Raw genomic sequence first — 25,669 nt, forward strand, 5'->3', positions numbered from 1 at the left:
CATTACTATTCTAATGGTAATTTCAACGTAAGATTTTTTTCATATTTGAAATCTATTTGACTCCCGAAGACGGCACTATATTGTACCTCATATTTCTAATTCAGTGTAAGCAACGCTTAGTGCCCTGCTCATGTGTGCTTGCTTACCAAACACAGTAGGCCTCTAGATTGGGGGCAGTTAACTGATGCTCTTGGCCGATAACTACCCAACTCATGTTTTCTCTGAGTTCCATACAGGCACTAAGGAAATAACCTGCCAGATTCTCATGTAGTGATCCTAAACCGCTGGGTGTGGGTGGTTGTGTCAACAATATTCTGCTGACAGTGTCCAATTTCAACTAAATGACAGCCATATCTAACCAGCAAACAGACATTAAATCTTCTCTTCCTCTTTATTTAGTGAGAATCACATTGACTGGATAGGGCAGACAATAAAACAGCAAAATAAAAGAAAGAACAATACATCTGCTCTCCCCTGTAACTGTTTTTCTACAGCAATATAGTTTAGTTTCCACTTAATATCACAGCATGGCAAGCAGCACTGTTTGATTCTTTGATGGGAAATAACTTTGTGATCTCAGGACCTTGGCTGTCGCCTGTCCTACGAATGAGCCGTTCACAAAAAAATATATATTTTTAAATGGGTGGAAGGGAGGGTGTTCAGTAGGTCCAAATAGTCCAGAAAAGCTCTCCATGCATTTTCAAGTTTGGTTAATTTTGGAGAATTTCAGATTTCAGATCAAATGTTTTACCCAATGCAGGATCTTTTTAATCTATCTACCCTAACCCTAACCCTGAATAGCATGTGACGTTTAGCAAAGAGGTGAAGGCCTTATCCTTTGTGTAGCAGTGGGTGTATTGGGCCAAGCTGGAATTCAAAATATTACGATAAGAGGGTTAAAAGCCTTCTGATAGTATTCAAATATTTTGGGGGCAACTTACTGTGTTGGCCCACTTTTTAGTGCTTTAGCGACAGTTTTACTGCTGCTGTGTCAACTTGCGAACCCATGGCGTCAAATTCAGACCCCTGTGATTCTTCTCCACAATGTTCTAAATCCTTAATGCGATGCGTTTTAGGCTTGTAGAGCACACCGGGTCCGTCGTACAATGAACTTGAGACGGTTTTGTCTTTGCAAATCTTTGGTCTGAACTAGGCTTTAGTTGCGCTGCTAATAAATGTTACCATTTCTGCCCTCAAACTAGAGGCCATTGTGACAAATGACAAATTGCTGAAAATAGACTGACATTTCTCCCCAGATATTATACATTACAGACGTTGCAGATAATATGTGCCATATACATAATAATAATAATAATAATACATACAATTTATATAGCGCTTTTCTAAATACTCAAAGTCGCTTTACACAGCAGAATAAAAACAACTTTATTAGAATCGACTAGTTAAAAAGGATTAAAACTATAAAAGAGAAGTACAAAACAAAAAGGAGGGGCAGGGGTTGGGGTTTTATGTAGGGAATGCGATTCTGAAAAGGTGGGTTTTGTGTGTGGTTTTAAACATGGGCAGCTCTGATGTGAGCTGGGAGTGAGTTCCACAGTTTGGGGGCAGCCGCAGAGAAGGCCCTGTCACCCCAGGTTCAACCATCAACCTCTTATCTCAAGTCTTTGATTATTATCATAACAAAGGGAGGTGGAAATCATTTGGATAAAACTGCACATTTCTTCTCATAAGGACAACAGAACGTATATAGATTCTTTTCTCCCATTCTTTCAAATTCTCACAAAACCACATAAAAAATGGATGAATAGAACTGGGTGAGTGTGTCAGAGGTAAAAAAAACAAAACATATGTATATCTATATATATATATTTTTTTTACATGTCTAGGCATTCCACTGAACAGTTTGCAACATTTAGAGCTGTATAATCTTTAGTTCCCAGATCACTAACATTAAAATCCATCAAAAGTTGTGAGTACAAAGTCTTGGTATCCAGGCAGTATTCCTGTCATCCTGTCAACTATAAAGTAACTATAAATGTTCCATAAACTCTACTTCCTTTTCTACACCAGAGGTTCTGTCTGTGGTCTGGCAAGGCTTTCCCAAGGCCAAACAAATTATAAATATTTAACAAGCATGGATTAAAGTTCTCAGCCACCACGACCGATTTCAGTGCTGACTTCCATAGAAGTCAGCATCTCTTCTATGGAAGCATATCGCACACTCAAAATAGCAGATCTTCAAGCTCACAACACGTCACGCTGCGACGTGTTGTGAGCTTATAGATCGGCTATTTTCAGTTATTAGTTATTTTAAGATGAAAGAGTATTTGAAGTGGTCAAACTAGCGATATAATACATCTTCCATGAAACATGAATGGTCTCGGGTATTTCATAAAAGCAAAGGTCAAAGCCTCAATCTGTGATTTCTTCAACTGGTCGGCTGTATGTAGAACAGCAGCAACATACTGTAGGTTTTAGAATGATAATACCTAAACATCTTCATCTTACATACTGTACAGTGTACTGTGTTCATTATTTTTTTTAAGGAAACAAAGCACTAGTCACAAATCACAGATTGGGACAAAGTGGTTCAGTCATGAGATTTTATTTTTGCTTTATTCCATGAACAAGTAATACATAATTGCAGCCAACCATTTTCTGACCATAATTATCAAACAAAATAACCTGAAGAATCCATACATTTGAGGTTTCAAATTTAATTTATTTCTCTCTTGTTTCTTTCACTCTGTTTATTCAGGCAGTGCGGACCAGTTTGAGGAGATTCTTTCTCAGTATGAGGAACTAAAACAGACCCAGTGAGTTTCATGTTCAACTGCTGTGACCTTGCTTGCTCTGACTAGCCTGCTGTAACTGTCTGAGCGTGCACCCTCTGACTAGCCTGCCGTAACTATCTGAGCGTGCACCCTCTGACTAGCCTGCCGTAACTATCTGAGCGTGCACCCTCTGACTAGCCTGCTGTAACTATCTGAGCGTGCACCCTCTGACTAGCCTGCTGTAACTATCTGAGCGTGCACCCTCTGACTAGCCTGCTGTAACTATCTGAGCGTGCACCCTCTGACTAGCCTGCTGTAACTATCTGAGCGTGCACCCTCTGACTAGCCTGCTGTAACTATCTGAGCGTGCACCCTCTGACTAGCCTGCTGTAACTATCTGAGCGTGCACCCTCTGACTAGCCTGCTGTAACTATCTGAGCGTGCACCCTCTGATTTAACCTGTCAGTAGACACCCAAGCTACAGTAGAAGATTTTTTTTTTACAATGACTTATTTAGTTCAAGTTCAAGATTGTATTGTCCCACGCAGCAAAGGCATAATGCTCACAATGGACAAAGGAAATGTATAGTGCATCTCATGCAAATGATCAAGGACAATGTAAAGTGCTGAAAATGATGTAAAGAATGGGTAGATACTGTAATTTGGAGGATTACAAATGCGTAAGAAACTCCTAATCACTATCCCATTATCTTATGATCCCTTCCTCCATCTCTCTCTGTCTCTGAATCTTTTTCGTTTTCCATCTCTCTCCGTCTCTTTCTCTGTCTTTTTTCCATCCTACTCTCGCTCTCTGTCTCTCTGTCTCTCTGTCTCTCTCTCTCCCAGTGAGTTAGTGGATGCAGCCCGCAAAGCGCTGATATCCCGGGTTGAAGAGTTGACCAGTGAGCGCTCGGCCCTTCAAATGGAGGTGACCTCTCTCCAGGAGACCGTCTCCAGATTGGAGGGCAGGGCCAAGGAGCTAGAGGAGGAGGCCAAGAGGTGAAGAGGATTCTACCTCTATATGTTTGCTTATTTTAATCTCATGTGTGTTCTTTTTCAATAATGCTTTCCGGCTTTGGTGTGTCATTTCCTTTTTACAGACACCGGAAAGAACTGGAAGCTTGTCAGTCTGAAGACCCTGACGTAAGAAACCATTTAAGTATCATCAGCCGTGATGTTACGTGTGTATTTCCTTCCCCAAAGTGAAAGTGTTTGCTGCAAAATCAAGTTAACTTCCCTTTTTTAGCAGCCAAAAGCATTGTCTGGTTAAATGGCGCTGTCGGAGATACTGGAGTTCCAACATACTAATTTGACTCTACTGCGTAACACTCTAGAAATGATTGTCTCCTGTTGCGATAAAGAATAGAATTAGGACAAATGAGGGTGTGCAGGTAGCAGACGGGATTGTGTATCGACCACATAATCACAACTTCCCCCATGCCATTACTGTTGAAAGAAAAGTGTTGCGTGTCCTTCCTCTTCTCTGCCCCCTGTTTCTAGTTACCTTCTGCTGTCCTATCTAAAGAAAACAAAACCCCAAAAATGATATAAATGGCAATTATCTTTCCACTTGTCTTGTTCTCCCAATTTAGTGAGGCTAATAGACTAAATTGGGAGACCAGATACCTTATCCACTGCTATTGCAGTTGGTCCTAGTTTCATATCAACTAAAACAAATTTATTTTATTTACTTTACATTACTATAAATCAAATACAAAATGTAGATCTTCTTTTGTGAAAATAACTTTGTGACCTATTTTCACATCCTACCTTCTTCAACAACAGGTCCACATCCTAGAGAGTTAGTTAAAACACCCAAAAGAGCCACCAAATAATATCATACATCATCATTAGTACATTGTAGTACATTCATTGTCCATCTTAAAAACAAAACCCCCACACAGTCTCAGTAAGTATGGTCTAATGTCGTCTATAATGTTTCCCACTCAGACCTCTCTGCCCACATCTATGCGTCGGTTCTCTCGCTCTGAGATGGCTCGTGTGGTGATGGAGAAGAACCAGTACAAGGAGCGCTTGTTTGAGCTGCAGGAGGCAGTCAGACGGAGCGAGACCCTCAGGTATGTGTACTTCTTGCGGTACTGAACCGAAAAACACGTGCTCCTCCGCCTAGGACACACAACTGGGACTGAAAGGAGCATTATTAAGTTGTTATCCTTTTTGCTTGTTGTTTTACATAAATCCAGAGTAGTTGTGTACTCTGTAGTAATTCATTGTGTATAGTGAGATTATATATGGTGCTAAACACACAGCATTCCCTTAACATCTGTCCTGGAGCACTTTGATATTATGTATCAGCTCAACATATAAACTTCAGTCACATTTGCCCTCCTAAGAGCTGAGCTTTTGAAGGATCACATTGTCTTACAGTATGTTGAAAGTTCATAACGCTAGGAACCCAACAGGCGTGTAAGCATAAGCGCACGGACGCATATATTTTTCCCGCTCGATGTTATTGAATGAAGCCGTTTACACTGGCCACGCATGGACACTCCACTTGTGCACGTGAAGATGATTTTTTCCCCGCTCTGGGCGGGAAAAGAAGTTTGTCCGCGCACATTCTCATTGAAATGCATTGACCAGATTTCCTGCTGTGGCTATGTTTGGCGAGAACAGTCGCGCACAAACCTCCACGCACAATAAAGCGTGTGGAGACACTTTTTTTGGGTGGGTTCCCAGTGTAAAAAAGTACACGTCGTTGTATCTTGAGAATTACGTTTTATAAGTAGAGAGACAGTGTAGCTCTGCACAGGTTCACGGTATTTCGCAGTATTTTGAGTGTTGTTTACTTTGTTCTTTTTAAGGTCCACAAAAGAAGAGCGGTTTATTGAAGAGAAGAGGACAACCGTTTGGAGAAAGTGAGTGTTGTTTAGAACAGACAAATTCAAACAGACAGTCCCCCTTAATGGATAACAGTGCAACAGTTAATCAAATGTGTCAATTTAATTGGTTATGAAAAATAATCAATATTTAATTTTAAAAATATTGATTTAAGGGGGGAAATTGAAATGTATGGTGGTGGTGTTGTTGTAGTAGTAGTAGTAGTAGTAGTAGGGAAGCTAGGGTTCATGTGGTTTGGTTGCCAGCTGAGAAACAGTGAACGAGACATGCTCTAACATTCTCTACATGGCCTTATGATGAGGATACAAATGTAGAATCACAGAGTAGGTCATTAGCGCTCACGCTAAGAAATACCCGTTTCTAATAACCCTATGCTGGTTTGAGCCACATGACACGAGAGTGGTCTACTTAGGAATTTTATGGTAATCTACAATAGACATGAATGGATGGACCGTTTATGATGAGATCCCTCATGCGATTCAATGAGACAAACGTGTCTTTTGTTTTCAGGTTTAACCGTTTGTTCGGCATGACCAAGGAGCCCTTAATCCCGCCCTCTGGCATGTCAACGCCACCATCGCTGAGCCACTCCCCAGTGGGGTCTCCACGGCTACGGGCCGTCACTCACACCCAAGCGGAGTAAGCTAGTGTTTCTAACGAAAATCTCACATTTTGTCCTCCGTACCTGTACAGTATTATTTTATAACCAGCTGTGATTGATTTGTTCTAATGTTGTGTATGATAATGAACAGATTCTGATGTCTCTCTAGGTGTGGGTCTCCTGCTTCTCTCTCCCCTCGCTTCAGGAGGAAGGAGATCTACAGGGAGATTCGTACCCACGTCTGGGGAACTCTGGGGAAAAGGCAGATTCACGGATGGAGCATGCCGCTGTCACACACACAGGTAGCCACTGTCATCTACTGCAGTGAATGATTCTCAACCAGTTGGCCGTGAGGATATTGCCAGTGGGCCCCCAAATAATTGGCAAAACGCTAAGATTTTAATCATGATATAAACATTATTTTAAAAACTAAATTAGGGGTGTGCCACTAATTTCACGATACGATACACGATATTGGGCTCACGATATCGATACGATGTTTTTATTATGAAAATATATGGGGGGGGGGGGTAAAGCTAATGTAAACAAATACTTCTGTTTTTGCATTATTATTGCAAAAAAAATATGTTTTGAAAAACAAACAAATAATTCTGTTTTTGCATTATTATTATTGCCAAAAAAAAAAAAAAAAAAAAAACTGATACATATCGTCACGAAAACGTATCGCGATATATCGCGGGACGATATATATCAGCACACCCCTAAACAAAATGTTTTTAAAAAAATCTGAAAAGTTAAAAAATTAAGTTTCATTGTGATGATGATAAATAGGAAATTAATGTTTAATGCATTGATCCAAACCGGAACACAAATAAACATACACAGTGAAAATACACAGAGGTCAGATGGATGGGCCGCAAACAGCTTTTCAATGGGCCCTGATAAAGAAAAGGTTCAGAATCACAGATCTGCTACCGCTTATATTGTGTTTGTACCTTCTTGGTTCTTATGTTAACTGTGTCTATCTGTGATTTCACCGTGCTTTGTGTTTAGTTAGTTTCTGTTGTCGTTCCAGGAATCCTCTGAGCCTGTGCCTGAGCCTAAAGACGTACCTGCTCTAATGCAGCTGAGACTGTTGGATCAGAGAGACTCTACCGCCAAGGTACTGTAGGTCCTGTTGACCATAATATTCACACAATACGTCACAATACGTCCTCCAGCGGGGTCTTCCCGCCTAGAGTGTGGTGAAGCAGTGGTTCTTACCTGTAGGTCGGGACACATGATTTTGGGGGCGGTCCCCAGACGACATTGAAGTGACAATTTAAGGACTTTTAAGACCAAAGACAAAAAAAGAAAAAGACCATTACTGCATCAAAAGTTATCAACAAACTATACTATACATAATACAAACTGGTCAAACATTGGCCAAATTGTCAAATAATATAAGAAAGAGGCAAACATTTTCACGGCCTGAAAAAGTTGAGAACCACTGTGATAAAGAATAGCATTAGGAGAAATGAGGGTGTGCAGGAAGCAGATGGGATAGCACAGGAAGCTCAGGAAGATGCAAGTTCACTCTAGGGTCAATTTGCACATGGGCAGTTGGAACTTGTCTTTTTGTATATGCTTAGATCTGTAATCCTTTGTTTTTTGTGAATAAATCATTATTTTGACCAATCTGTATGTTAGAGTGTGTTAATACAATATGACTAACATCATACTGTAACTGCGGTGGTTGGAGGTGGTGTAACTGCTCCTCTACTGAGAAATGTACATCCCGTGGTCAACTGGGACCACTAGTGGTTGAGGCGTGGTATTGCATGATGGTCAAAGAGCAGTATATCCTCTGCTCAAACAGGCTGTCCATTGTATTGTAGCTCAGCAGTAGAAATGACGGCGGTGCTCGCGTGGGGAACTCGGACTCAAATCCTGTGGGTAGGACATAAAAGATAAGGATGGCCGTTTTAACGCGCAACTTCCTGTAAGCATGCATTTCGTCTGACAGTTGAGAGCACAGGGTTGCTTGCTGTTGTCTCCGTATCCCTTTTGCAGTTCTGAGTCTTGCTCAACAGCACTTGACGTGATACTGGGCATTAGTTTTTCACCTTCAACAGTAAGAATGTTACTACTAGAACAGTTGAGCGAAACCACACACGGATACACAGTAAATTCAGTGGTTAGAAAAGAGCTATAATCATAATCATCCATGTATCCAAATACTATTGGAATAGTTTTAGTCCTATAACTTTATCTAGAACCAAAACATGGATCCCAAAGTACCTGCAAAACGGTATCAGGACTCAGGAGAAATGCTGGCAGGCACCATAGATGTGATACATACAGTATATCAGTTCTCATTGAGCTAATACAGAAAGCTTGTTTAGGGGCAGGTTATATTGTGTTTTGAGCTTCATGCAATACCACTTGTCAACCAGTAGTGGTTCTATCCGACCACAGGATCCATACTTCAGAAGAGCAAGTAGACCAGTTACAACATCGCAGTAGTGTTAGTTATCCCATTAAGATCTGAGGTTCCGATTTGAAAAAGCTTTTGTTGCTATAATATCAGTGGTTCTCAAACTTTTTCATATCAAGGACCCCCAAGATGATATGTATTTGGCCGCGGACCACCATCTCAAAATATTTTGTTCCAGGGACCCCCCCCCCCCCCCGGAAGCAAAGATTTGAGTTACTAATGTTCGCTTTAAAAATATATATATTCAAAGATTTGCACACATTTCCACGATTTTTCAAAAATAACAGGTCTACAAGCTCATAGTGTGGCGCTTGGTGCCACGCTATGAGCTTGTATATCTGCTATTTTTGAATGGCCAAAGAAATGACACGGATGCTTTCCCGGTCTTAATGGGTTATATTAAAGGTTTCATGACATTCAGTTTTACCACACGTTAAAAGTGTTTGTCATGGTCCTTCAAAAGTTTAAACAAAAAATTCCACTCCAGTGATCCATGGCAGGTGTTTTTCTCTCACATTTCGAAAGCCTTTTCAACTGCAATGAAAAAAGAAATCTTTGCCTGTGGGTGCCGCTGTTGAGGGATTTTGCCTGTCAATCATCGCCTCTGCTACGCCCCCCCCCAAAGGAAAGGATAGGGGAGGGGAGGGGCGAGGAGGAGAGTGGGCGGGATTAATGGCCTGTGACTTCACTGCCCAAGGGCCAAGCTCAGATGACTTTTCAGCCTAATTATTCAGAAAACTCCAGACCACAGAAAATCCACTGTATGTTCAAAGTTTTTTGGGTGTAATTGAGGTCATAAAACCCCCAAAAAAACATAAAAAATAAAAAAAAAGTGAAAATGAATGTCATAGAACCTTTAACATACTCTACCATGCACATTGGTCAATATAAGGTTTTATTCACAAACACATTGTGGATTGCAGAGTTTTGAACCCGGATCTTTTCCAGTGACTAGCCAGCAGCGTGGCCTACTGCCACATTCTTAGACAAAGGGAAGTACTGTATTTATACATTAAAAACAGTGCTGTCAAACCTGCTTGCTAATGTCCTGTTTGTCTCTCTTGCAGCTGAGCTGTGCTGTGGCGGTCACACCCGATATCTCAGGAGAGGCCACGGTAAGGTGATCGTTATACCCTGCTGAATGAGTGCTTCTAGCCAGTGTTGCCAGATTCTGTGAGAGAAACAAGCAACCAGGTCTAGGAAAACCAGCCAAAATGAAGCGACTATGGGCCACATGAGCACTTTAACATATACATCGGCTATTTTCAAAAAAAATCGTGCGGGGAATTTATAATAAGCAGATCTGGCAACCCTGCTTCTAGCAGCAGTCTAAACACCACCCTCAGCGTCAACCTCACCCAGCCATAACCACTGCTGTATAGCAACAAGCTGGTTTTCATGACGGCCACAAATCTCTTGTCTTCCTCTCCTTCCCCCCTCTGTCAGTGTTCCGTGTGGGTGGTGTCTGGCCCCGCCTCCAGCAGTGACATCACCGTGATTGACCCGGCGCGGCCCAATACGGTGCTGGACCAGTTCAGCCTCCCGCCCACCTCGCCGGCCCTGTGCTTGTGCGCCGTCCCGCCCACGGGTCAGTCAGTGCTACGACAAACGAACGACAAATTAACCCCATAGTTAACATGAGAACTGCCTTTTTCTGTACGTTTTATTAACCTGAGAGGCCATCTAGAACACTGGCTCTCAATGTGGGTCACGGAACCCCCAGGGGTCCTTGAGGGGGCTCCAGGGGGTCCCCAGCAAAATGAGTTAACCTGAGGCGATTCTTAAAAAGGTTTTCTAAATCCTAACAGTTTTATGAAAAATAAAATTTCAAAAATAGCAGATCTACAAGCTCATAGCGCGGCACTCGGTGCCGCGCTATGAGCTTGTATATCTGCTATTTTTGAATAGCCAAAGAAATCTAAAGTGACACAGATGCGTTCCAGGTCTTAAAGGGTTAATAGTAGTACCAAAATCAGTTGACCCACTTTAACCCTATTTTATACCTTAGCTATTCAAAAATAGCAGATCTACAAGATCTACTTGTAGATCTGCTATTTTAGAAAAAAATAAGGGGGTCCGTGGCCGAACACATTGGGGGTTGTTGACATGAGAATGTTTGAGAAGCACTGATGTAGAATGAACAAGAGAATGAACAGGCATTAGACCGAAAGGCTGTAACTCTGTGCTCTGCTCTGCTTGTCAGGTGACACCCCAGGAACAGTGTGGATTGGAACTCAGGAAGGAAGGTACTGTAACTGCTGAATAAGCAATGCGCAACACTGACACTTTGTTTGGATTTCTTTCTTTATTTCCTTCCTTCTGTCTCTTATTTTTCTGTCTTTGGTTTCCTTTTTCTCCTTTTTTCTTTCTCTAAAGCATGGGTCTTCAACCGGGGTTTCCGTGACCCCGAGGGGTCCTCAGAGTTACCACAGGGGGGCTGCCTAATCTTTGTGTTATAGGATATTTGTTTTTACATTAACCACGTGAACCCTAGCGTCCCTATTCTGAGGAGAACTTTAGTCAAAAATAGCAGATCTACAAGCTCACAACGGCTTGTAGATCGTCTATTTTCGGCAAAGAGGTTTGGTGTAGAGGGGGGAAAAGAGCAGACTAAGTACAGAGTGAAAGGTCAAATTTAGTATTTAAGTATTGACGGTTTAGGTGGTTAAATGTCTGAAAATACACATGAATCCATCACTGATGATAGTGCTGTCAAACAAGTCTATGAAGCTGTCTATGAAATCTATGAAAAAGTGTAATCTGCAACACCATTTTGTACAATGTGTAGTGGGGGGTCCCTACTTCATCTCTGTTTTGCATTCTTTCTTTCTCGTACGTACGTGAATGTGTATGCATTGAGTTGGTGTAGTGGAGAATTCATTACGTTTTCCTTTGTGTGGTTCTTCTGAGACAATTCATTAAAGTTAAACGTTTCTCTCCCTTTCTCTCAGTGTGTCGGTCCACTCCGCCTCCACAGGCAGGAGGCGCTGTTTGCAGTCTTTGTCTCTCTCTGAGGGAGTTCACTCGCTCATGTGAGTTGTTCTGCGGTATCGGTCTCAAACCTGATGCTAACAGCAGTGGTTCTCAACCTGTGGGTCGACATGATTTTGGGGGGGTCCCCAGATGACAGTGAAGTGACAATTCAAGGAACTTTTTAATACCTAAAGAAAATGACCATTACTGCATCAAATGTATAACTATACTATAAACACTGGTCAAACATCGGCCAAATTGTCAAATAATGTAAGAAAGAGGCAGAATTTATGAAAATAGCCGATCTACAAGCTCACAACGAGATGTTGTGAGCTTGTAGATCTGCTATTTTCACAATATTTATCTGTGGAACTGAGTCATACTAAATGTAATGCCTCAACTCCTACAATTCCAAGTGCTTATCAGTGTGGGGGGTCCCCAGTTCAAATATGATTATTTGGGGGGGGGGGGGAGAACCATTGTGCTACTGCACAGTACCATGCTGTTGCAACACTTTAACCGGTGACATGTAGTAACTTGACCTGCATGCTTCCAAAAATAATGACCCTTTTGTTGTGACACAAAGTTCTAAAGTTATTCCAAAGTGTCGACACACCATAACTCAGCACAGGATGCTTCATCCAAATATTAATAATAATACTTGTCTCTCAGGTTACTTGGATCTCATACAGTGCTACTCTATATTAAGGAACTCTCTATATAAAGCCGTATACAACACTGTGAAATGATAAAGTGATTACACGAAGCTACAAGTACTGTAATGCCAGGGTGGAAAAAAGGTTTAGATGTCTATATTCTGTCTCTTTCCCAGTGATATTGTTTTGTGTTCGCCATGCTTGAATTGTATGAGTTGTTGGCATATTAGACATTTTCTCTTGACTCTCATATCTCAATCTTCTAGGTACTCCCAGGGTCAAGTCATAGCTGGTTTAGGAGATGGGACGTTAGCATTCTTCTCTCACAATGGAGGTACGTTTAACCACTTTAAACCTGACGTCCCTGTTTTGGGCATGTCATTGTAAGCAAAAAAGGTTTAAAAAGAATTCCAAACAAAATCCTAAAAGAGCGGAAATAGCAGATCTACAACCTCACAATTGTGACACAATTTCTTTATTTCTTTTAAAGGCCTTAAGTAGTTAGTGTCTCTCTTCACGTTTAATGTTTGCACGTTTTGCACAAACATGACATAAGTGCAGCTTTCGTAGTTCTTGTATCTCATATTCGCCAGCCACTGTTTGAGAAAACCAACTGTCTGGGTCGCAGACCAATTTTTATGAGTTGCGGGTAAATATCAAAATGTTTCCGTTTCCTATATTATTAAATATATTATTTAAAAAAAAAAAAAAAAAATTGCCTGTTGCCTAATTTATATGCAAAACCAAGATCAGATGTTGTCAGCCAGCAGCACCGTCATGACAGTAATAAGAATTGAGCCTATGTGTGTTCTATGTCTGTATGCATTGCAGTGTTGATTTTGTCGACTAGAACTATGACGAAAAATGTTCGTCGACTACCTTTTTTCACTGACGAAAACTAAATAAAAACTAAGCTACGATGACTAAAACTAAGACTAAATATATTGACAATTTCGTCAACAAATAAAAACTACTAGTGGAGAAGAGATCCAATAGAACTAAAAGACAAGTCATTTTATGTTTGGTTGCGCTCTGAAAATAGCAGATCTACAAGCTCACAACGCGTCGCGCTGCGATGCGTTGTGAGCTTGTAGATCGGCCATTTTCAGCATGCAACCAAGTGTAAAATCAGCCATTACGACGCCATCAAGGCACCGCCACAATACATTTTAGTCGACTAAATCAACTGTATATTTAGTCGACTATAACTAGAGAAAAACTAAAACATTTCAGATGACTAAAATATGACTACAACTAAATGGAATTTTATTCAAAAGACTATGACTAAAACTACATCAAAATTTGCTGTCAAAATCAACACTGATGCATTGATGCTGTTCCTCTTCCTCACTATCTTGCGTCATTTGCTACTGTTGTACCGCTACGTGTTGTCCGTTCAGTTTGATGTGCGCTGCAGTGTGTGTTGTTCGCTGTCCCCTCATCTGTATGTCTCCATGTATGTAGAAGAGTTCATTCTATTCCATCATGATGTACCCTGATAGGGCTGTCAACTTTCCTCAGAAATGATATTCGAATATTGGTCTTAAAAATTGGCAGATATTCGAATATATTCGAATATTATTATTATTATTATTATTATAAAAACATATGTATTTATTAATTTATTTATTATAATATTATTATTATTATTTTTTTGACAGAAACAAGTGCTCGATCGAGTGCTCGGATCCAATAAAACATATCTTTTGTTTGTTTTTATAACTTGATACATTGTTTTTTGTATTGTCCCTGTCAAATAAACAATTTTTTTTATTTTTTATTTTTTTTATATTCAAATATTAATTTTCATATTCGAATATATATATATTTTCCCCATATTCTAGGAATACTCTAATATTAATTCACCAGCCCTATAAACAAATATACAGCATCCCCAAATTGCTGCTGGTTGCCCGACAGCTCAGCGTTACTGTATGATTGACAGCTCAGTCTTGCGATTGACAGGTGGATGGGACCTACAGTCACACAAGGTGATGCCTCTTGGAACCACCCCCTTGCAGCCCATTCGCTGTTGCCTAGCAAAAGCCAGCCGTCTGTGGGTGGGCTACTGGAACCGAGTTCACGTGGTCGACATAGAGAACCAGAAAGTTGAGGTGAGACAACAGAATGCACTTTTATTGCCAGGTATGTTTGCTCAATGTGACAAACTTGTCTCGTAAAGGTTGGTGCATTTACACCCGATAACAGACGTATAGAAACATCTCAATTATTTACAACTGTTGACTCAAATTATAAGATAAGATTATCATATGATTTAAAGGTTGAAACTAGATACAATATCGTCTGCGTCTGGTGGAAACCTCATATGTCCAAAACTGTTACTTTTCAGGATTCAAATACAGAAACAGAAAAAGTAGCAGATCTACAAGCTCGAAATGCGTCGCTTGGCGCTGCGCTTCGAGCTTACGGATCTGCTACTACTTTTGATACTTTTGTGTGACGCTGTAGTATGATCAAGTAGGGCAGTGGTTTTCAACCTTTTTCATGCCAAGGACCCCTAAAAATATAAATATTCAAAGATATGCACACTTTTTCAAGGTTTTTCAAAAATAGCACATCTACAAGCTTGTATATCTGCTATTTTTTGATAGCCAAAGCTAAGTGGTTAAAAATGATTGTGACGCTATGTTAACCAATTTCTCTGGGGACCCCCTGGTACTCCCTCAAGGATCACTGGTGGTCCCCGGACCACTGGTTGAAGACCCCTGAAGTAGGGCGTTAATTTACGAAAACACAAGAAGAGGTTTCTGCCCGACAACAACGATATACGATGTAGCGTTACTAGTGTACTGCAGCAATATGAATAACGGAAGTATCCTTTCCAGAAAACGTTATCACTTTGTCGCGAGCCTTTGGTGAGAGAAATGACAAATGACTTATTGTTTTATTCCTTGCCTTATACCTTCCACAGCTGACAGTCTCAGTGTCTGAGCGCAGTGAGCAGCAGGTGCGCTTCCTGTGTGCTGGAGGAAGTGGCGTTTGGGTTTCCTGTCGGCTGGACCCGACCCTCAGGCTGTTTGATTGGGCCACAGGACGACCACTGCAGCAGGTGGACGTGACTCCTCTGGTCATTAAAACCCTAGGTGAGGGAATGGGGGGGGGATTAGGGCGCCGGTGGGCGCCGGATGTTTTACCTTCTACAAGCTGTGAGCTTGTAGATCATCTTTTAAAGGAGTAGTTCACCCTTAAAAAAAATGTCTATCAATTACACACTCCATGAAGCCTTGAATTCATGCCGATTCTTTTTTTTTTTTGTCACATTCCTGAGCCAATCATTTGATGACCGGGTCATCTCTCAATAGGAGACTCAGTAGGAGACGATCATCAAATTATTGGCTGCGACAAAAACAAAAAAATCTCGATGAATTCAAGGCTTCATGGGGTTTGTAATTGATAGAAAATAAGTAGCTCTGTACTATAATTCTGTGTTTTGTTCAACTTTTGCAAGGTTGGCGACTTTGCACATTACCACGCACGTTACCACTTGTTTGTCTTTCTCTCCGTCTCTCCAGGCCCAGCCTTCCTCACTCTGTCCCCTCTCCAGATCTCATCTCTCACAATCATCTCGAGCCGCCTGTGGGTGGGCACAGGAAGTGGAGCCATTTTCTCCGTTCCTTTGTCAATAAGTGAGTTCTACTTTGACTGCAGAACAACACAGTTACAGTAAATAGTAAGAAAATAAAATAAAATAAGATTTATCTGCTAAATAAATGTGTTCTAAATGAAAAGAATGTGTTGTATCCACAGCCTCAGAGTCCGTCTCCATCCCGTACTGTTCAATGGCTTCAGCCCAGCTGTGTTACCATGGACACAGGCAAGCTGTAAGATTCATCATGGCCGCCCCTGGTAAGGAACTTGCTCACACAGCACAGACATACTTTGAAAAGGCTTACTGTATGTAGGCTGCACTGTGATGTAGAGGTCTTCACAGTGTCCAAAATGATGCACGCAAAACCCTAATGGACCCGTGAAATGTGTTCCGACATCCGATTTGTTCCGAGATATTACAGAACCAACCCTGTCGTTGGGTTTTATATTATGAACATGACAAACCTAATAATTCCAATTCTTATTGTCGCTCTATCAGCAGAGGGCAGTTATAGGCTACTCCATCATGTAATATAGCAACTACTGTACATAGCAGTCTACAATAAGAAACAATTAAAGGTAGGGTAAGTATTTTGTTAAAAGGTTAAAGCAGTATATTCTGATAGTACTCATTGCTATAGAGTGTTTGTTCAGTAACAGGAGTCTCCCCGTCTCTCCAGCTCTTTAATAAACAGAAAATACATTTTCCGGTAGGTGTCAAAATCTCAGCCAATCAGGAGAAAGTCATTTTTAAAGGGCAAGACCACTTTGGTAGAGGTTTGGGTTGTGTAGTTACCTTGTCATGATGTAACTCCAAAGGTGGGCAAGAAATAAAAAATAATTGCTCCATTGATTAGAAATTGATAATTCAAAATATGCTCCTCATTGACTTACATTGTATGGTAAAACTGCTCTCAAAGTCACTCTTTTAGCACAAAAACGAACGCAAACAAAGTTGATTCAGACAATATAGAACATCACCAAACCCAGTACTGTTTTTTTTTTTTAATAAAAATGTCAACTTCCTGTTGATTTTGCCATTTTTAATAAGTAGAAAACCCGGACTGGATCGGCGGATCCGGATCCAGGTCTTCAAATAGTAAAATCAACAGGAAGTTGACCTTTTTATTAAAAAAACAAATAGTACTGGGTTTGGTGATGCTCTATATTGTCTGAATCAGCTATGTTTGGGTTCATTTATGTGCTAAAAGAGTGACTTTGAGAGCTGTTTTACCGTACAATGTAAGTCAATGAGGAGCATATTTTGAATTATTAATTTCTAATCAATGGAGCAATTATTTTTGATTTCTTGCCCACCTTTGGAGTTACATCATGGCAAGGTAACTACACAACCCAAACCTCTACTAAAGTGGTCTTACCCTTTAAGCTTCATTTTTATAGTGTTCCAGTTCCAATTTTGTCTGTTCATTTCTTAGTGTCATCACTTCCAATTTCACTTGTTTAATCTATATCCTGATTGAGTTCTCTGTCCTAATTGGATAAAATTGGAAATGAAACTGAAACTGAAACGAAAATGCATTTTCTGTTTTATAAGAGCTGGAGAGACAAGGAGACTCTTTTTACTGAACAAACAGTCTATAGCAATGAGTACTATCAGAATATAGAGCTATTTAACACTTATTTAACCAAAGAAAATCACTTACCCTACCTTTAAATCAAATTGCATGTTTTCACCTCGATAAAGACTGACTCCATGATCGCACCATTGATCCACCTCTCAACTCATTGAACTCAGCCTGGCACGCATGCGCAGCTCAACCACTTCCCCCTTACTTTGCACTGCAGTAATCTGATCCTAGGTCAGCCTAATCACACAACTTACACAGCTCTTCCCTACTCCCTAAGCACATAATAAAACACGGACATACACCCGTACAGGTCTCTGATACTTTCAGTTGGAGTGGACCTGTAAAGATCTCTACTGTGATGCTGATCTACAGTGTTATAGTTACAGTACCAGAGAAAGCATTCTTAAGGTGATTATCAGTACAGCAGTGATGCAGTAAGGCATAGGGTACTGTACATGTCAGTACCGTCAGAGTTGCCAAAGTACACTCCTTTTTACATCCTTTAATAGTTTGCTGTGCTTGCTTGTTTACTGACTGAGAAGTCCTTCAAAGTTGAGAAAGCATATGTCACTTTAGATTTTAACCACTTTAACCATTATCTTACACTTTGGCTATTCAAAGATAGCAGATATACAAGCTCTATGAGCTTGTATCTGCTATTTTTTGAAAAATCATGAAAATGTGTGCAAATCTTTGAGTAAATCTTATTTACTCTTGTAAATCTTTGCTTCTGGGGATTCTATAAATGTACAAACGTTTTTTACAAAATGATATGTATTTGGCCGCGGACCCCCATCTCAAAATATGTTGTTCCAGGGACCCCCCAGAAGCAAAGATTTGAGTTTGAAAAAATAATAATTTGTAAATATATATTCAAAGATTTTCAAAATAATTCATGATTTTTCAAAAATAGCAGATCTACAAGCTCTCGGTGCCACGCTATGAGCTTGCATATCTTCTATTTTTGAATAGCCAAAGTATAAAATAATGGTTAGTTGGTTACACAGACCATTACTACACATTCTCAGTATTAATGGGTTAAATAGCAATTGTAATGTCTTTGTTCCACAGACTGTCTACTGACCTCTGGTGGAGGCCCTGTCACTACCTCTCAGCTCATCCTCAGTGGAGGAGAGGGCTACATCAACTTTCGCATCGGTGAGTTCAGGGTCGTAATAGCACCCTCTGGAGTGTAAAGGGGAATAGGCTCTATGCACAGCAGCCATATTGGAAAGCCACATTGGGTCTCTTCTTACTTCCGAAACACAGGTGTTACCAATGATACTAATGAAGGCTCTGTTCCATTCTGGTCAGGGTGCTGATATTGTGCATGTTGGCTCACTAGAAACACCCCATTTTGGTTCCCAAATGGCCCCTTATGGTGGGTGTGTAACTCTGAGAGTGTACAAATGGATTTGGTTCCATTTGTACACTCTCAGAGTTATGGGGGTCCTTGAAAATAAGACAACCACTATGCCACACTAAATGGAACAGAGCCTTAATTAGTATCATTGGTAACACCTGTGAAGGAAGTAAGGAAGGATGAAACCATCATTAGATGAAACCTGAAAATGCATTTTCTATTTACTAAAGAGCTGGAGAGACAGGGTGACCCCTGTTACTGAACAAACGCCAATGATTGCCATCAGAATATAGCTATTTAACACTTTATTTAACAAAACCATGCAGTACCAGGGGATCTCATGGACCTTAGCTACTGCTTTATGTTCAGTCAGTGTTCTATGGAAGCATGTTGGCACCGACAATAGCCGATCTACAAGCTCACAACCTGTTGTGAGCTTGAAGATCGGCTGTTTTTGGTTATTAGTTATTTTAAGATTAAAGGGATATTTCACTTTCAAAAAAACTTTTGGTAACCGCTTACTTTTTTCATTTATTTTATTTAACTTTTTTAATGTATTTTATTTTTTTCATTTTCCAAAAAAAATATAAAAAATAAATGAAAAAAGTAATTGAAAAAACACGGCCCCCTCACGCATTAGGAGGGCAGGATGAGTCACCAGAACCAAGGACGGGTGTTTTTGATGAATCTAACATGGTTAAAATGGAGTTTGAAGTTACAATGGGTTTGTATAGGAAGGGGGCATGTCTGATAAAATGAATATCAAATATCTAAATAATTAATCAAGCAACTTAAAAACTGTCTGGGGGGTTCACAAAGGCCTGAGTAGATGATAAAATGACCAAAAGTTTTTTTTAAAGTGAAATATCCCTTTAATGAGTACTTGAAGTGGTCAAACTAGCTATAGAATACATGTTCAGAAGCAGCTTCCATTCAATCCTAATGGTCTGGGATATTTAATAAAAAGCAAAGGTTTAAAGCCTCAATCTGCCATTTCTTCAACTATGTAGATTTAGAATACTAAATCATAATTCTACATATTGTGCAAATAGTTTAGGAAACACAGTGCTAGTGTAGGGGGGTCCTTTCACACTGCTTCAGAAATTGCAGATTTGTACTTGGCCTAACAGTATTTTTCTATTTAGCTTTAATCCATGATAGCACATTTCAAAGCAATTCAAGGACACCTGACTGAATACAATTTAAGTTACTAAAGAGTTAAGTAAATAGAAATGAAGCTCAAGTACGGGGAGACCCGTTTAGATACAGTATGACAGCGGTGCCATAATGACGTTTAGTGAGTACTGAGGTTTAATGAAAGGTACCTAAACCAATCCACCCTCTCTCTCCCAGGAGATGACGCGTCATCAGATGACCCGTCGACAGAGTCCTCCCAGGCGACACCTCAGCGCTCTGACCGCAGTCACATGATCATCTGGCAGAGCCCCTTCCCCGCTGTGCCCAGCCCCGCCCTCTGACAGCAGCCGTTTGTTTACCTTTTGGATCAGGCATTCACTCTTAAACGGTCACTAAACAAGCATGGAACAAAACGGCATTACAGATGAAAGCAATGGCTCATTTTTAATCAAACATACCGCACGCACACGCATACATTAGAGAACTTATACATCATGCATTTATTCTATCTGTCCTGTATTTCTATTTTTGACAATTCTCGAATATTATCCTGTAGAAGCAAAATGGTATGTTGTAACAAAATATTAGTCTCTCAGTCAAATATGACTATGGCTGAAAAGGCACCCCCCCCTCCACACACACGCACGCACGCACACACGCGCACACACTCTGAGCCAAGCGTATAGCAAGAGGAGCTCCTGCCTCATACAGTACATCTGTGCAGTGTTCAACGTTATAGTGAATGTTGGATTTTCTAAACTATTTAGAAGCGTTCTCATTCTTCCATGCAGTGTGTCCATTATTTGTGTAAAAGAGCGCAGTGAATAACCCTGTGTGCCTTATTCTGATTTAAAGTGTTTGTTGCAAGTTAGAACTGGATTTATGTACCACTTATATATACAGTATGTACAGTATGTCCAGTATGTGTAAATTGTAGGTTGTGGCGCCAGAGCTGGTACCCAATTACTACAAGCTCCAAATCCAAATTTTAGGTCACACAGTCTGAATAGCAACTCTTCCCAGATCCTTACCCTGATAACACCAAACGTGCCTATGATGCCTAAACACAGCCATTTAATGTTGAATTTAGGCCAGCACACTAGGGGTTTAGCTTTTCCCACAGTGCATTGCGAGTATGACACTGTCGGTTCAGGAGCCACTGCCTTTCTTTTTGTATCGTCGACTGTTATGTTCTCCTGATACCTCCTACTGTAATGGATTACTAATGGTTAGACCGACATTGCAGTCGCACAACTCTTATACCGTGTCTTTTTCAGGTTTTTGCATTTTCTAAAATGACCCATCTACAAGCTCAAAACGCATCACAACGTGCTGTGAGCTTGTAGATCGGCTATTTTCGCAATTTGTCCTACGACTAATGTCTCTGTGGTGGTGGAAACCTCAAATGCCCAAAACAGTTACTTTTCAGGAGTCAAATTCAAAAATTGCCGTGTGTACTGTACTTGGCGTGGAAGCTGTCTTTAACTGTGAACTGGAATAGGTAGCCGTTTCTCAGCATTTCTGTCTTATCTAGTCCAGTGGTTCTCAACCTCTTCTGGGGGTGACCCCAGAAAATAATCATATTTGAACTGGGGACCCCCCCACCCTGACAAGCATTGGAATTGTAAGAGTTGAGGCATTACATTTAGTTTGACTCAGTTCCACAGATAAATAGTGAAAATAGCAGATCTACAAGCTCACAACGCGAGGCGGTGTGAGCTTGTAGATCGGCTATTTTTCCGGCTCTTATATTATTTGACAATTTGACCAATGTTTGACCAGTTTTTATAGTGTAGTTTGTTTATTACTTTTGATGCAGTAATAGTAATTCTTTTAGGTATTAAAAAGGTCTTTTAAAGTCCTTAAATTGTCACTTTACTGTCATCTGGGGACCCCCCCCCAAAAATCATGTGGGGGGACCCACCTGGGGGTCCCGACCCACAGGCTGAGAACCACTGATCTAGTCTACTGTGTATGTACTGCAAAGGCAAATCGCAGTCACTACTTTCATTTCCTGCAGCAGTGAGCCTGTATTTGCTTACTTAAAAAAGCCACAGGATAACAGTGGCAGCTGTAGAATGGTCTCTGTCACGTGTCATGGCTGGGGTTTAGATATCGCTGCTGTCGGGCAGAAACCTTATCTCCATATTGGTTTTTTTCCCCGTAAATTAACACCCTAGTACTTGATCATACAACAGCATCACACAAAAGCATAGAAAATAAAAGTAGCAGATCAGTGCGTTTTGAGCTTGTAGATCTGCTACTTTTGCCGTTTTTGAATTTTAATCCTGAAAAGTAACAGTTTTGGACTTTGGAGGTTTCGACCCAACAGAGACGATATCACATTACACCCATTAACGATACTAAAACATGGACCATCCACTTCTATACAAACAATGCATTAATTCCTACAGGAGATAGTCATTTAACTAACATTTTTCTCAGGTTTAGGTTTGAAAGGCAGTATTGTATCGTTACTTGGACAGGGGCTTAAGGATGTGTGGTTTGATGCACTTCTACCTGGAGTATTAACTCAGGTCCTGCCCTCCCTGTCATTGCTCGTTAACTGCCATCTCTATGCAACAGTTTGATGTGTGTTTGAATACCATTCTCCTACATTATGATTTTCTTTTCCCCTCCGAAATTATTTATTTTCTTAATCAGCTCTTTGGATCTCTTTGTTCTCATGAAATACTTTCTCACCTTTTTGTTTTTATTTTGTGTTGGTTATACTTTTGATTTGTAAAATAAGGGAGGGAAAGACTTAAAGAACATCTGAAGAGTCAGTATGCAGTATTTATGAGAGATTGACAGTTTGTGAACTCTGGTGGTGCAGAGACAATCTATTGTGATTGACTATAGATGACATTTTGTAAATATTTTCATTAAAAATCTATTGAATGGTCGACAATGATTTTTATTCTAATTCCATCCCCAGTGGTTAATATAGTGATCACATACACTCACACAGTTGCCTCTCAACAGTTAAATAAATACCTCTTAGGGGAATCAATTAGAATTTAAATGGCAGATACATCTCTATAACCTTCATAAATGTTAATTCAGTTCATTCATTCAGTACCAGTAATACAACAAGCTTGTGTGCTATTGTAACAATGTAAAATTCTCTACATTTTATGTCACATATCAATATAAAAGGCAGCAAACTCCCTGAGGTGTTCACGTGTATGCATGCAGTCTAATTGTGAAGTCACACCGAATGGCGCTGACTGGTTGATCAGCTGAACAAGCCGTTTGTTTTTCCCTCCAAAAAGGCAAGTCTCGCGAGAGGCAGGAATGACAGTTTGATCCTCCTTTGCCCCGGGCGCAATGGTCGTTTGAAGAGCGGGTTACTGACACCATCTCCTAACACAGCTGGCACGCCTTCTCCTTCTGAAAGGGTTTTCTCTGGCGCTCCCTCCCGTTCTCTAGGACGGGCTGCTTTGACTCCTGGGCAGCCGTATCCTGCGGCTCAGGTTGCGGGCCAGGCGGTCCATGGCGCCGCCCACAGCTCCCCCTAGCTCCCTGGCGGACCCCAGGCCCTCTATGTTGCCGCTGTACCACATGACCCAGCCTCCCAGTGACATCAGCACCAGCAGAGCCCCCGAGTACACCAGCAGGTCCCCGAAGTCTCTCCCTCCCATCTCCAGGGGGGCGAAGACCCCCAGCAGCAGGGACGCCACCCCCAGCAGGTCCATCAGCACGGCGAACGCCAGGGCCAGCTTACAGTGGGATAAGCCGTCGTACTTTGGAGGCGCCATGGCTTGTAAAATAGTAGAGACATGTAGCAACATTAGGGCTTAGACTGAGTAGTGAAACGATCTGATGTACAGTAATGTTGTCTATTTTATTGTCTGCTTTTACTGCATGTATGCTGCCATGTTGTTGACAAACATTTAGGACACAAATACAATGGAGACTGGACAACCGTAAGGGAGCACAAAGAGGCCCGCCCAAATCCCATCAGCGTTCGAGGAGTAGTCTTGAGTAGCCAGATGATCCGAGATCTCTGCCTACCGATACACCTAGTGATATTTCAATGAAATGTAGGTAGGGGCTAACACTGGGTGGAAACAATTTGGAGATAGATAAGAGAGAGAGAATAACTGATGACTAATGACTAAAAGTAACAAAAATAACACATCATTTATATAACTTCATATTGAGACATATTCCGCTACATTGAATGTAGATTTCCCCTGAGCCCCCAGACGTATCGAGGTAGGCAGAGATCTCTGATCGTCTGGCTACACAACTAAACACTATCACTCTGAAGGGTACAAGTTCCTGGGAGAGGGACTACCGTCACTGGACTGGACTGACAACCCTGAGGACTTCTACAGGAAGGGACAGAGAGTTGCTCTTCAGGCTCCTTCAGTGATTTGGAGAGTCCTTTGTGCCACTGGTAGTCATCATCAAGCACATTTGCACATGCTGTGATGTGATGTACACACTAGACTACAGAGTACAGACCCAGTACGGATGCCTTTTAAGGGCAGCTGTTTTAACCGTTGTTGATTGACTGTATAGTCTGCCCTTCTCATTATAAATTTGATAGACTGTACCATATACAGTATACACATAGTATTATCCAGATACCCACTGCTGTAGGCCGGCTGATCTGGCTACATCATATAGACTATCACTATATCAGTCTCACATCCACTGCCGATACTTAATAGAATTGAGTCAGACTGTACATATATAATATGATAGGTGATATATAATCATTGGTGATAGATTGTACATTATAGTTATTGTTTATTTACATGATGTTAACTCAGTCAGACCAGTTTCAGTCTCAGATGATCAGACACTCCAACTGAAATCTTTCAATGTAATGTTCCATCATCAGGCTCATAAAATAGGTATTCATTCCCCTGGCAAATTGTTACAAATTATTATGAATACCAGTTATTGTGACATGTTAATCACAGTTTTCACAAATTCCCCTGGCAAATACATTTCTCTCCTGCTGCAGTGCTTTTCATTTACAGTCCAAACATGTGCCACACCTGTGTGTGTGTGTGTGTGTGTGTGTGTGTGTGTGTGTGTGTGTGTGTGTGTGTGTGTGTGTGTGTGTGTGTGTGTGTGTGTCAGCGACGTGTAGGCTTCAGTTCAGTCCAGACTCCAGAGACACAAACAGACAAATCTCTCAGTCACTAAAAAGTCAACAGTTCTTTAAAAACAATGTCCGAGACATAATCCTACTCACCATTAACGTTGTTGCTGATGTTTATCTGTGTTTACAAAGACGGTTTTATCATGTTGAGTTGAGTTGAATGTACGCAGCTACTAGAAGCACCATGAGTCACACACTGACACCCGACACCTCAACACCTGTTTTACCTGTCCTGTAATGCAGTTGATCTCAACCTGTGGGTTGGGATGTGGGGCGGTCCCCAGATGACGGTGAAGTGACAATTTAAGGACTTTTAAGACATTTTTATTGCCCCAAAATGTTTTACCATTACAGCATCAAAAGTAGGCTAATCAACAAACTACACTATAAAAACGGCATGGTCAAACATGGGCCAAATTGTCAAATAATAAGAAAGAGGCAAAACATTTGAAAACAGCCGATCTACAAGCTCACAACGCCTCGCTTGCGTTGTGAGCTTGTAGATCTGCTATTTTCACTATATTTACCTGGGGGGTCCCCAGTTCAAATATGATTATTTTGGGGGTTCACTCACTGCCTGAAAAGGTTG

General features: G+C 40.9%; 2 protein-coding genes across 2 annotated transcripts in view; one reads left to right on the plus strand and one right to left on the minus strand.

The window, feature by feature from the left end:
- LOC308084157 (C-Jun-amino-terminal kinase-interacting protein 3) overlaps positions 1 to 22,869 on the plus strand; it is a 35,206-nt gene extending 12,337 nt beyond the window's left edge. Inside the window, exons 10-28 of the mRNA XM_080426690.1 lie at positions 2,720 to 2,777; positions 3,581 to 3,733; positions 3,835 to 3,877; positions 4,685 to 4,812; positions 5,557 to 5,610; positions 6,104 to 6,232; positions 6,364 to 6,496; positions 7,231 to 7,317; positions 9,699 to 9,746; positions 10,078 to 10,219; positions 10,835 to 10,877; positions 11,583 to 11,663; positions 12,527 to 12,594; positions 14,226 to 14,374; positions 15,193 to 15,364; positions 15,794 to 15,907; positions 16,029 to 16,127; positions 18,530 to 18,616; positions 20,175 to 22,869. Coding sequence (XP_080282816.1) covers positions 2,720 to 2,777; positions 3,581 to 3,733; positions 3,835 to 3,877; positions 4,685 to 4,812; positions 5,557 to 5,610; positions 6,104 to 6,232; positions 6,364 to 6,496; positions 7,231 to 7,317; positions 9,699 to 9,746; positions 10,078 to 10,219; positions 10,835 to 10,877; positions 11,583 to 11,663; positions 12,527 to 12,594; positions 14,226 to 14,374; positions 15,193 to 15,364; positions 15,794 to 15,907; positions 16,029 to 16,127; positions 18,530 to 18,616; positions 20,175 to 20,299 — 1,913 coding nt within the window. The 3' untranslated portion in view covers positions 20,300 to 22,869. The remainder of the gene's footprint in view (positions 1 to 2,719; positions 2,778 to 3,580; positions 3,734 to 3,834; positions 3,878 to 4,684; positions 4,813 to 5,556; positions 5,611 to 6,103; positions 6,233 to 6,363; positions 6,497 to 7,230; positions 7,318 to 9,698; positions 9,747 to 10,077; positions 10,220 to 10,834; positions 10,878 to 11,582; positions 11,664 to 12,526; positions 12,595 to 14,225; positions 14,375 to 15,192; positions 15,365 to 15,793; positions 15,908 to 16,028; positions 16,128 to 18,529; positions 18,617 to 20,174) is intronic.
- LOC308084179 (transmembrane protein 238-like) lies at positions 20,337 to 25,301 on the minus strand. The gene is made up of 2 exons (XM_080426720.1): positions 25,174 to 25,301; positions 20,337 to 23,721 (listed from the first exon to the last, which is right to left on the minus strand). The coding sequence occupies exon 2, from the start codon at positions 23,717 to 23,719 to the stop codon at positions 23,387 to 23,389; it is 333 nt and encodes a 110-aa protein (XP_080282846.1). The 5' UTR covers positions 23,720 to 23,721; positions 25,174 to 25,301; the 3' UTR covers positions 20,337 to 23,386.
- Positions 25,302 to 25,669: the final 368 nt, after the last annotated feature.

The sequence above is a fragment of the Gymnoscopelus braueri genome, assembly GCF_963280865.1.
Source record: "Gymnoscopelus braueri genome assembly, chromosome: 4".
Taxonomy (NCBI): domain Eukaryota; kingdom Metazoa; phylum Chordata; class Actinopteri; order Myctophiformes; family Myctophidae; genus Gymnoscopelus; species Gymnoscopelus braueri.

What these genes read in the sequence shown, in the direction of transcription:
- LOC308084179 (XM_080426720.1), bottom strand. Translation starts at nt 23,719, where the DNA reads ATGGCGCCTCCAAAGTACGACGGCTTATCCCACTGTAAGCTGGCCCTG.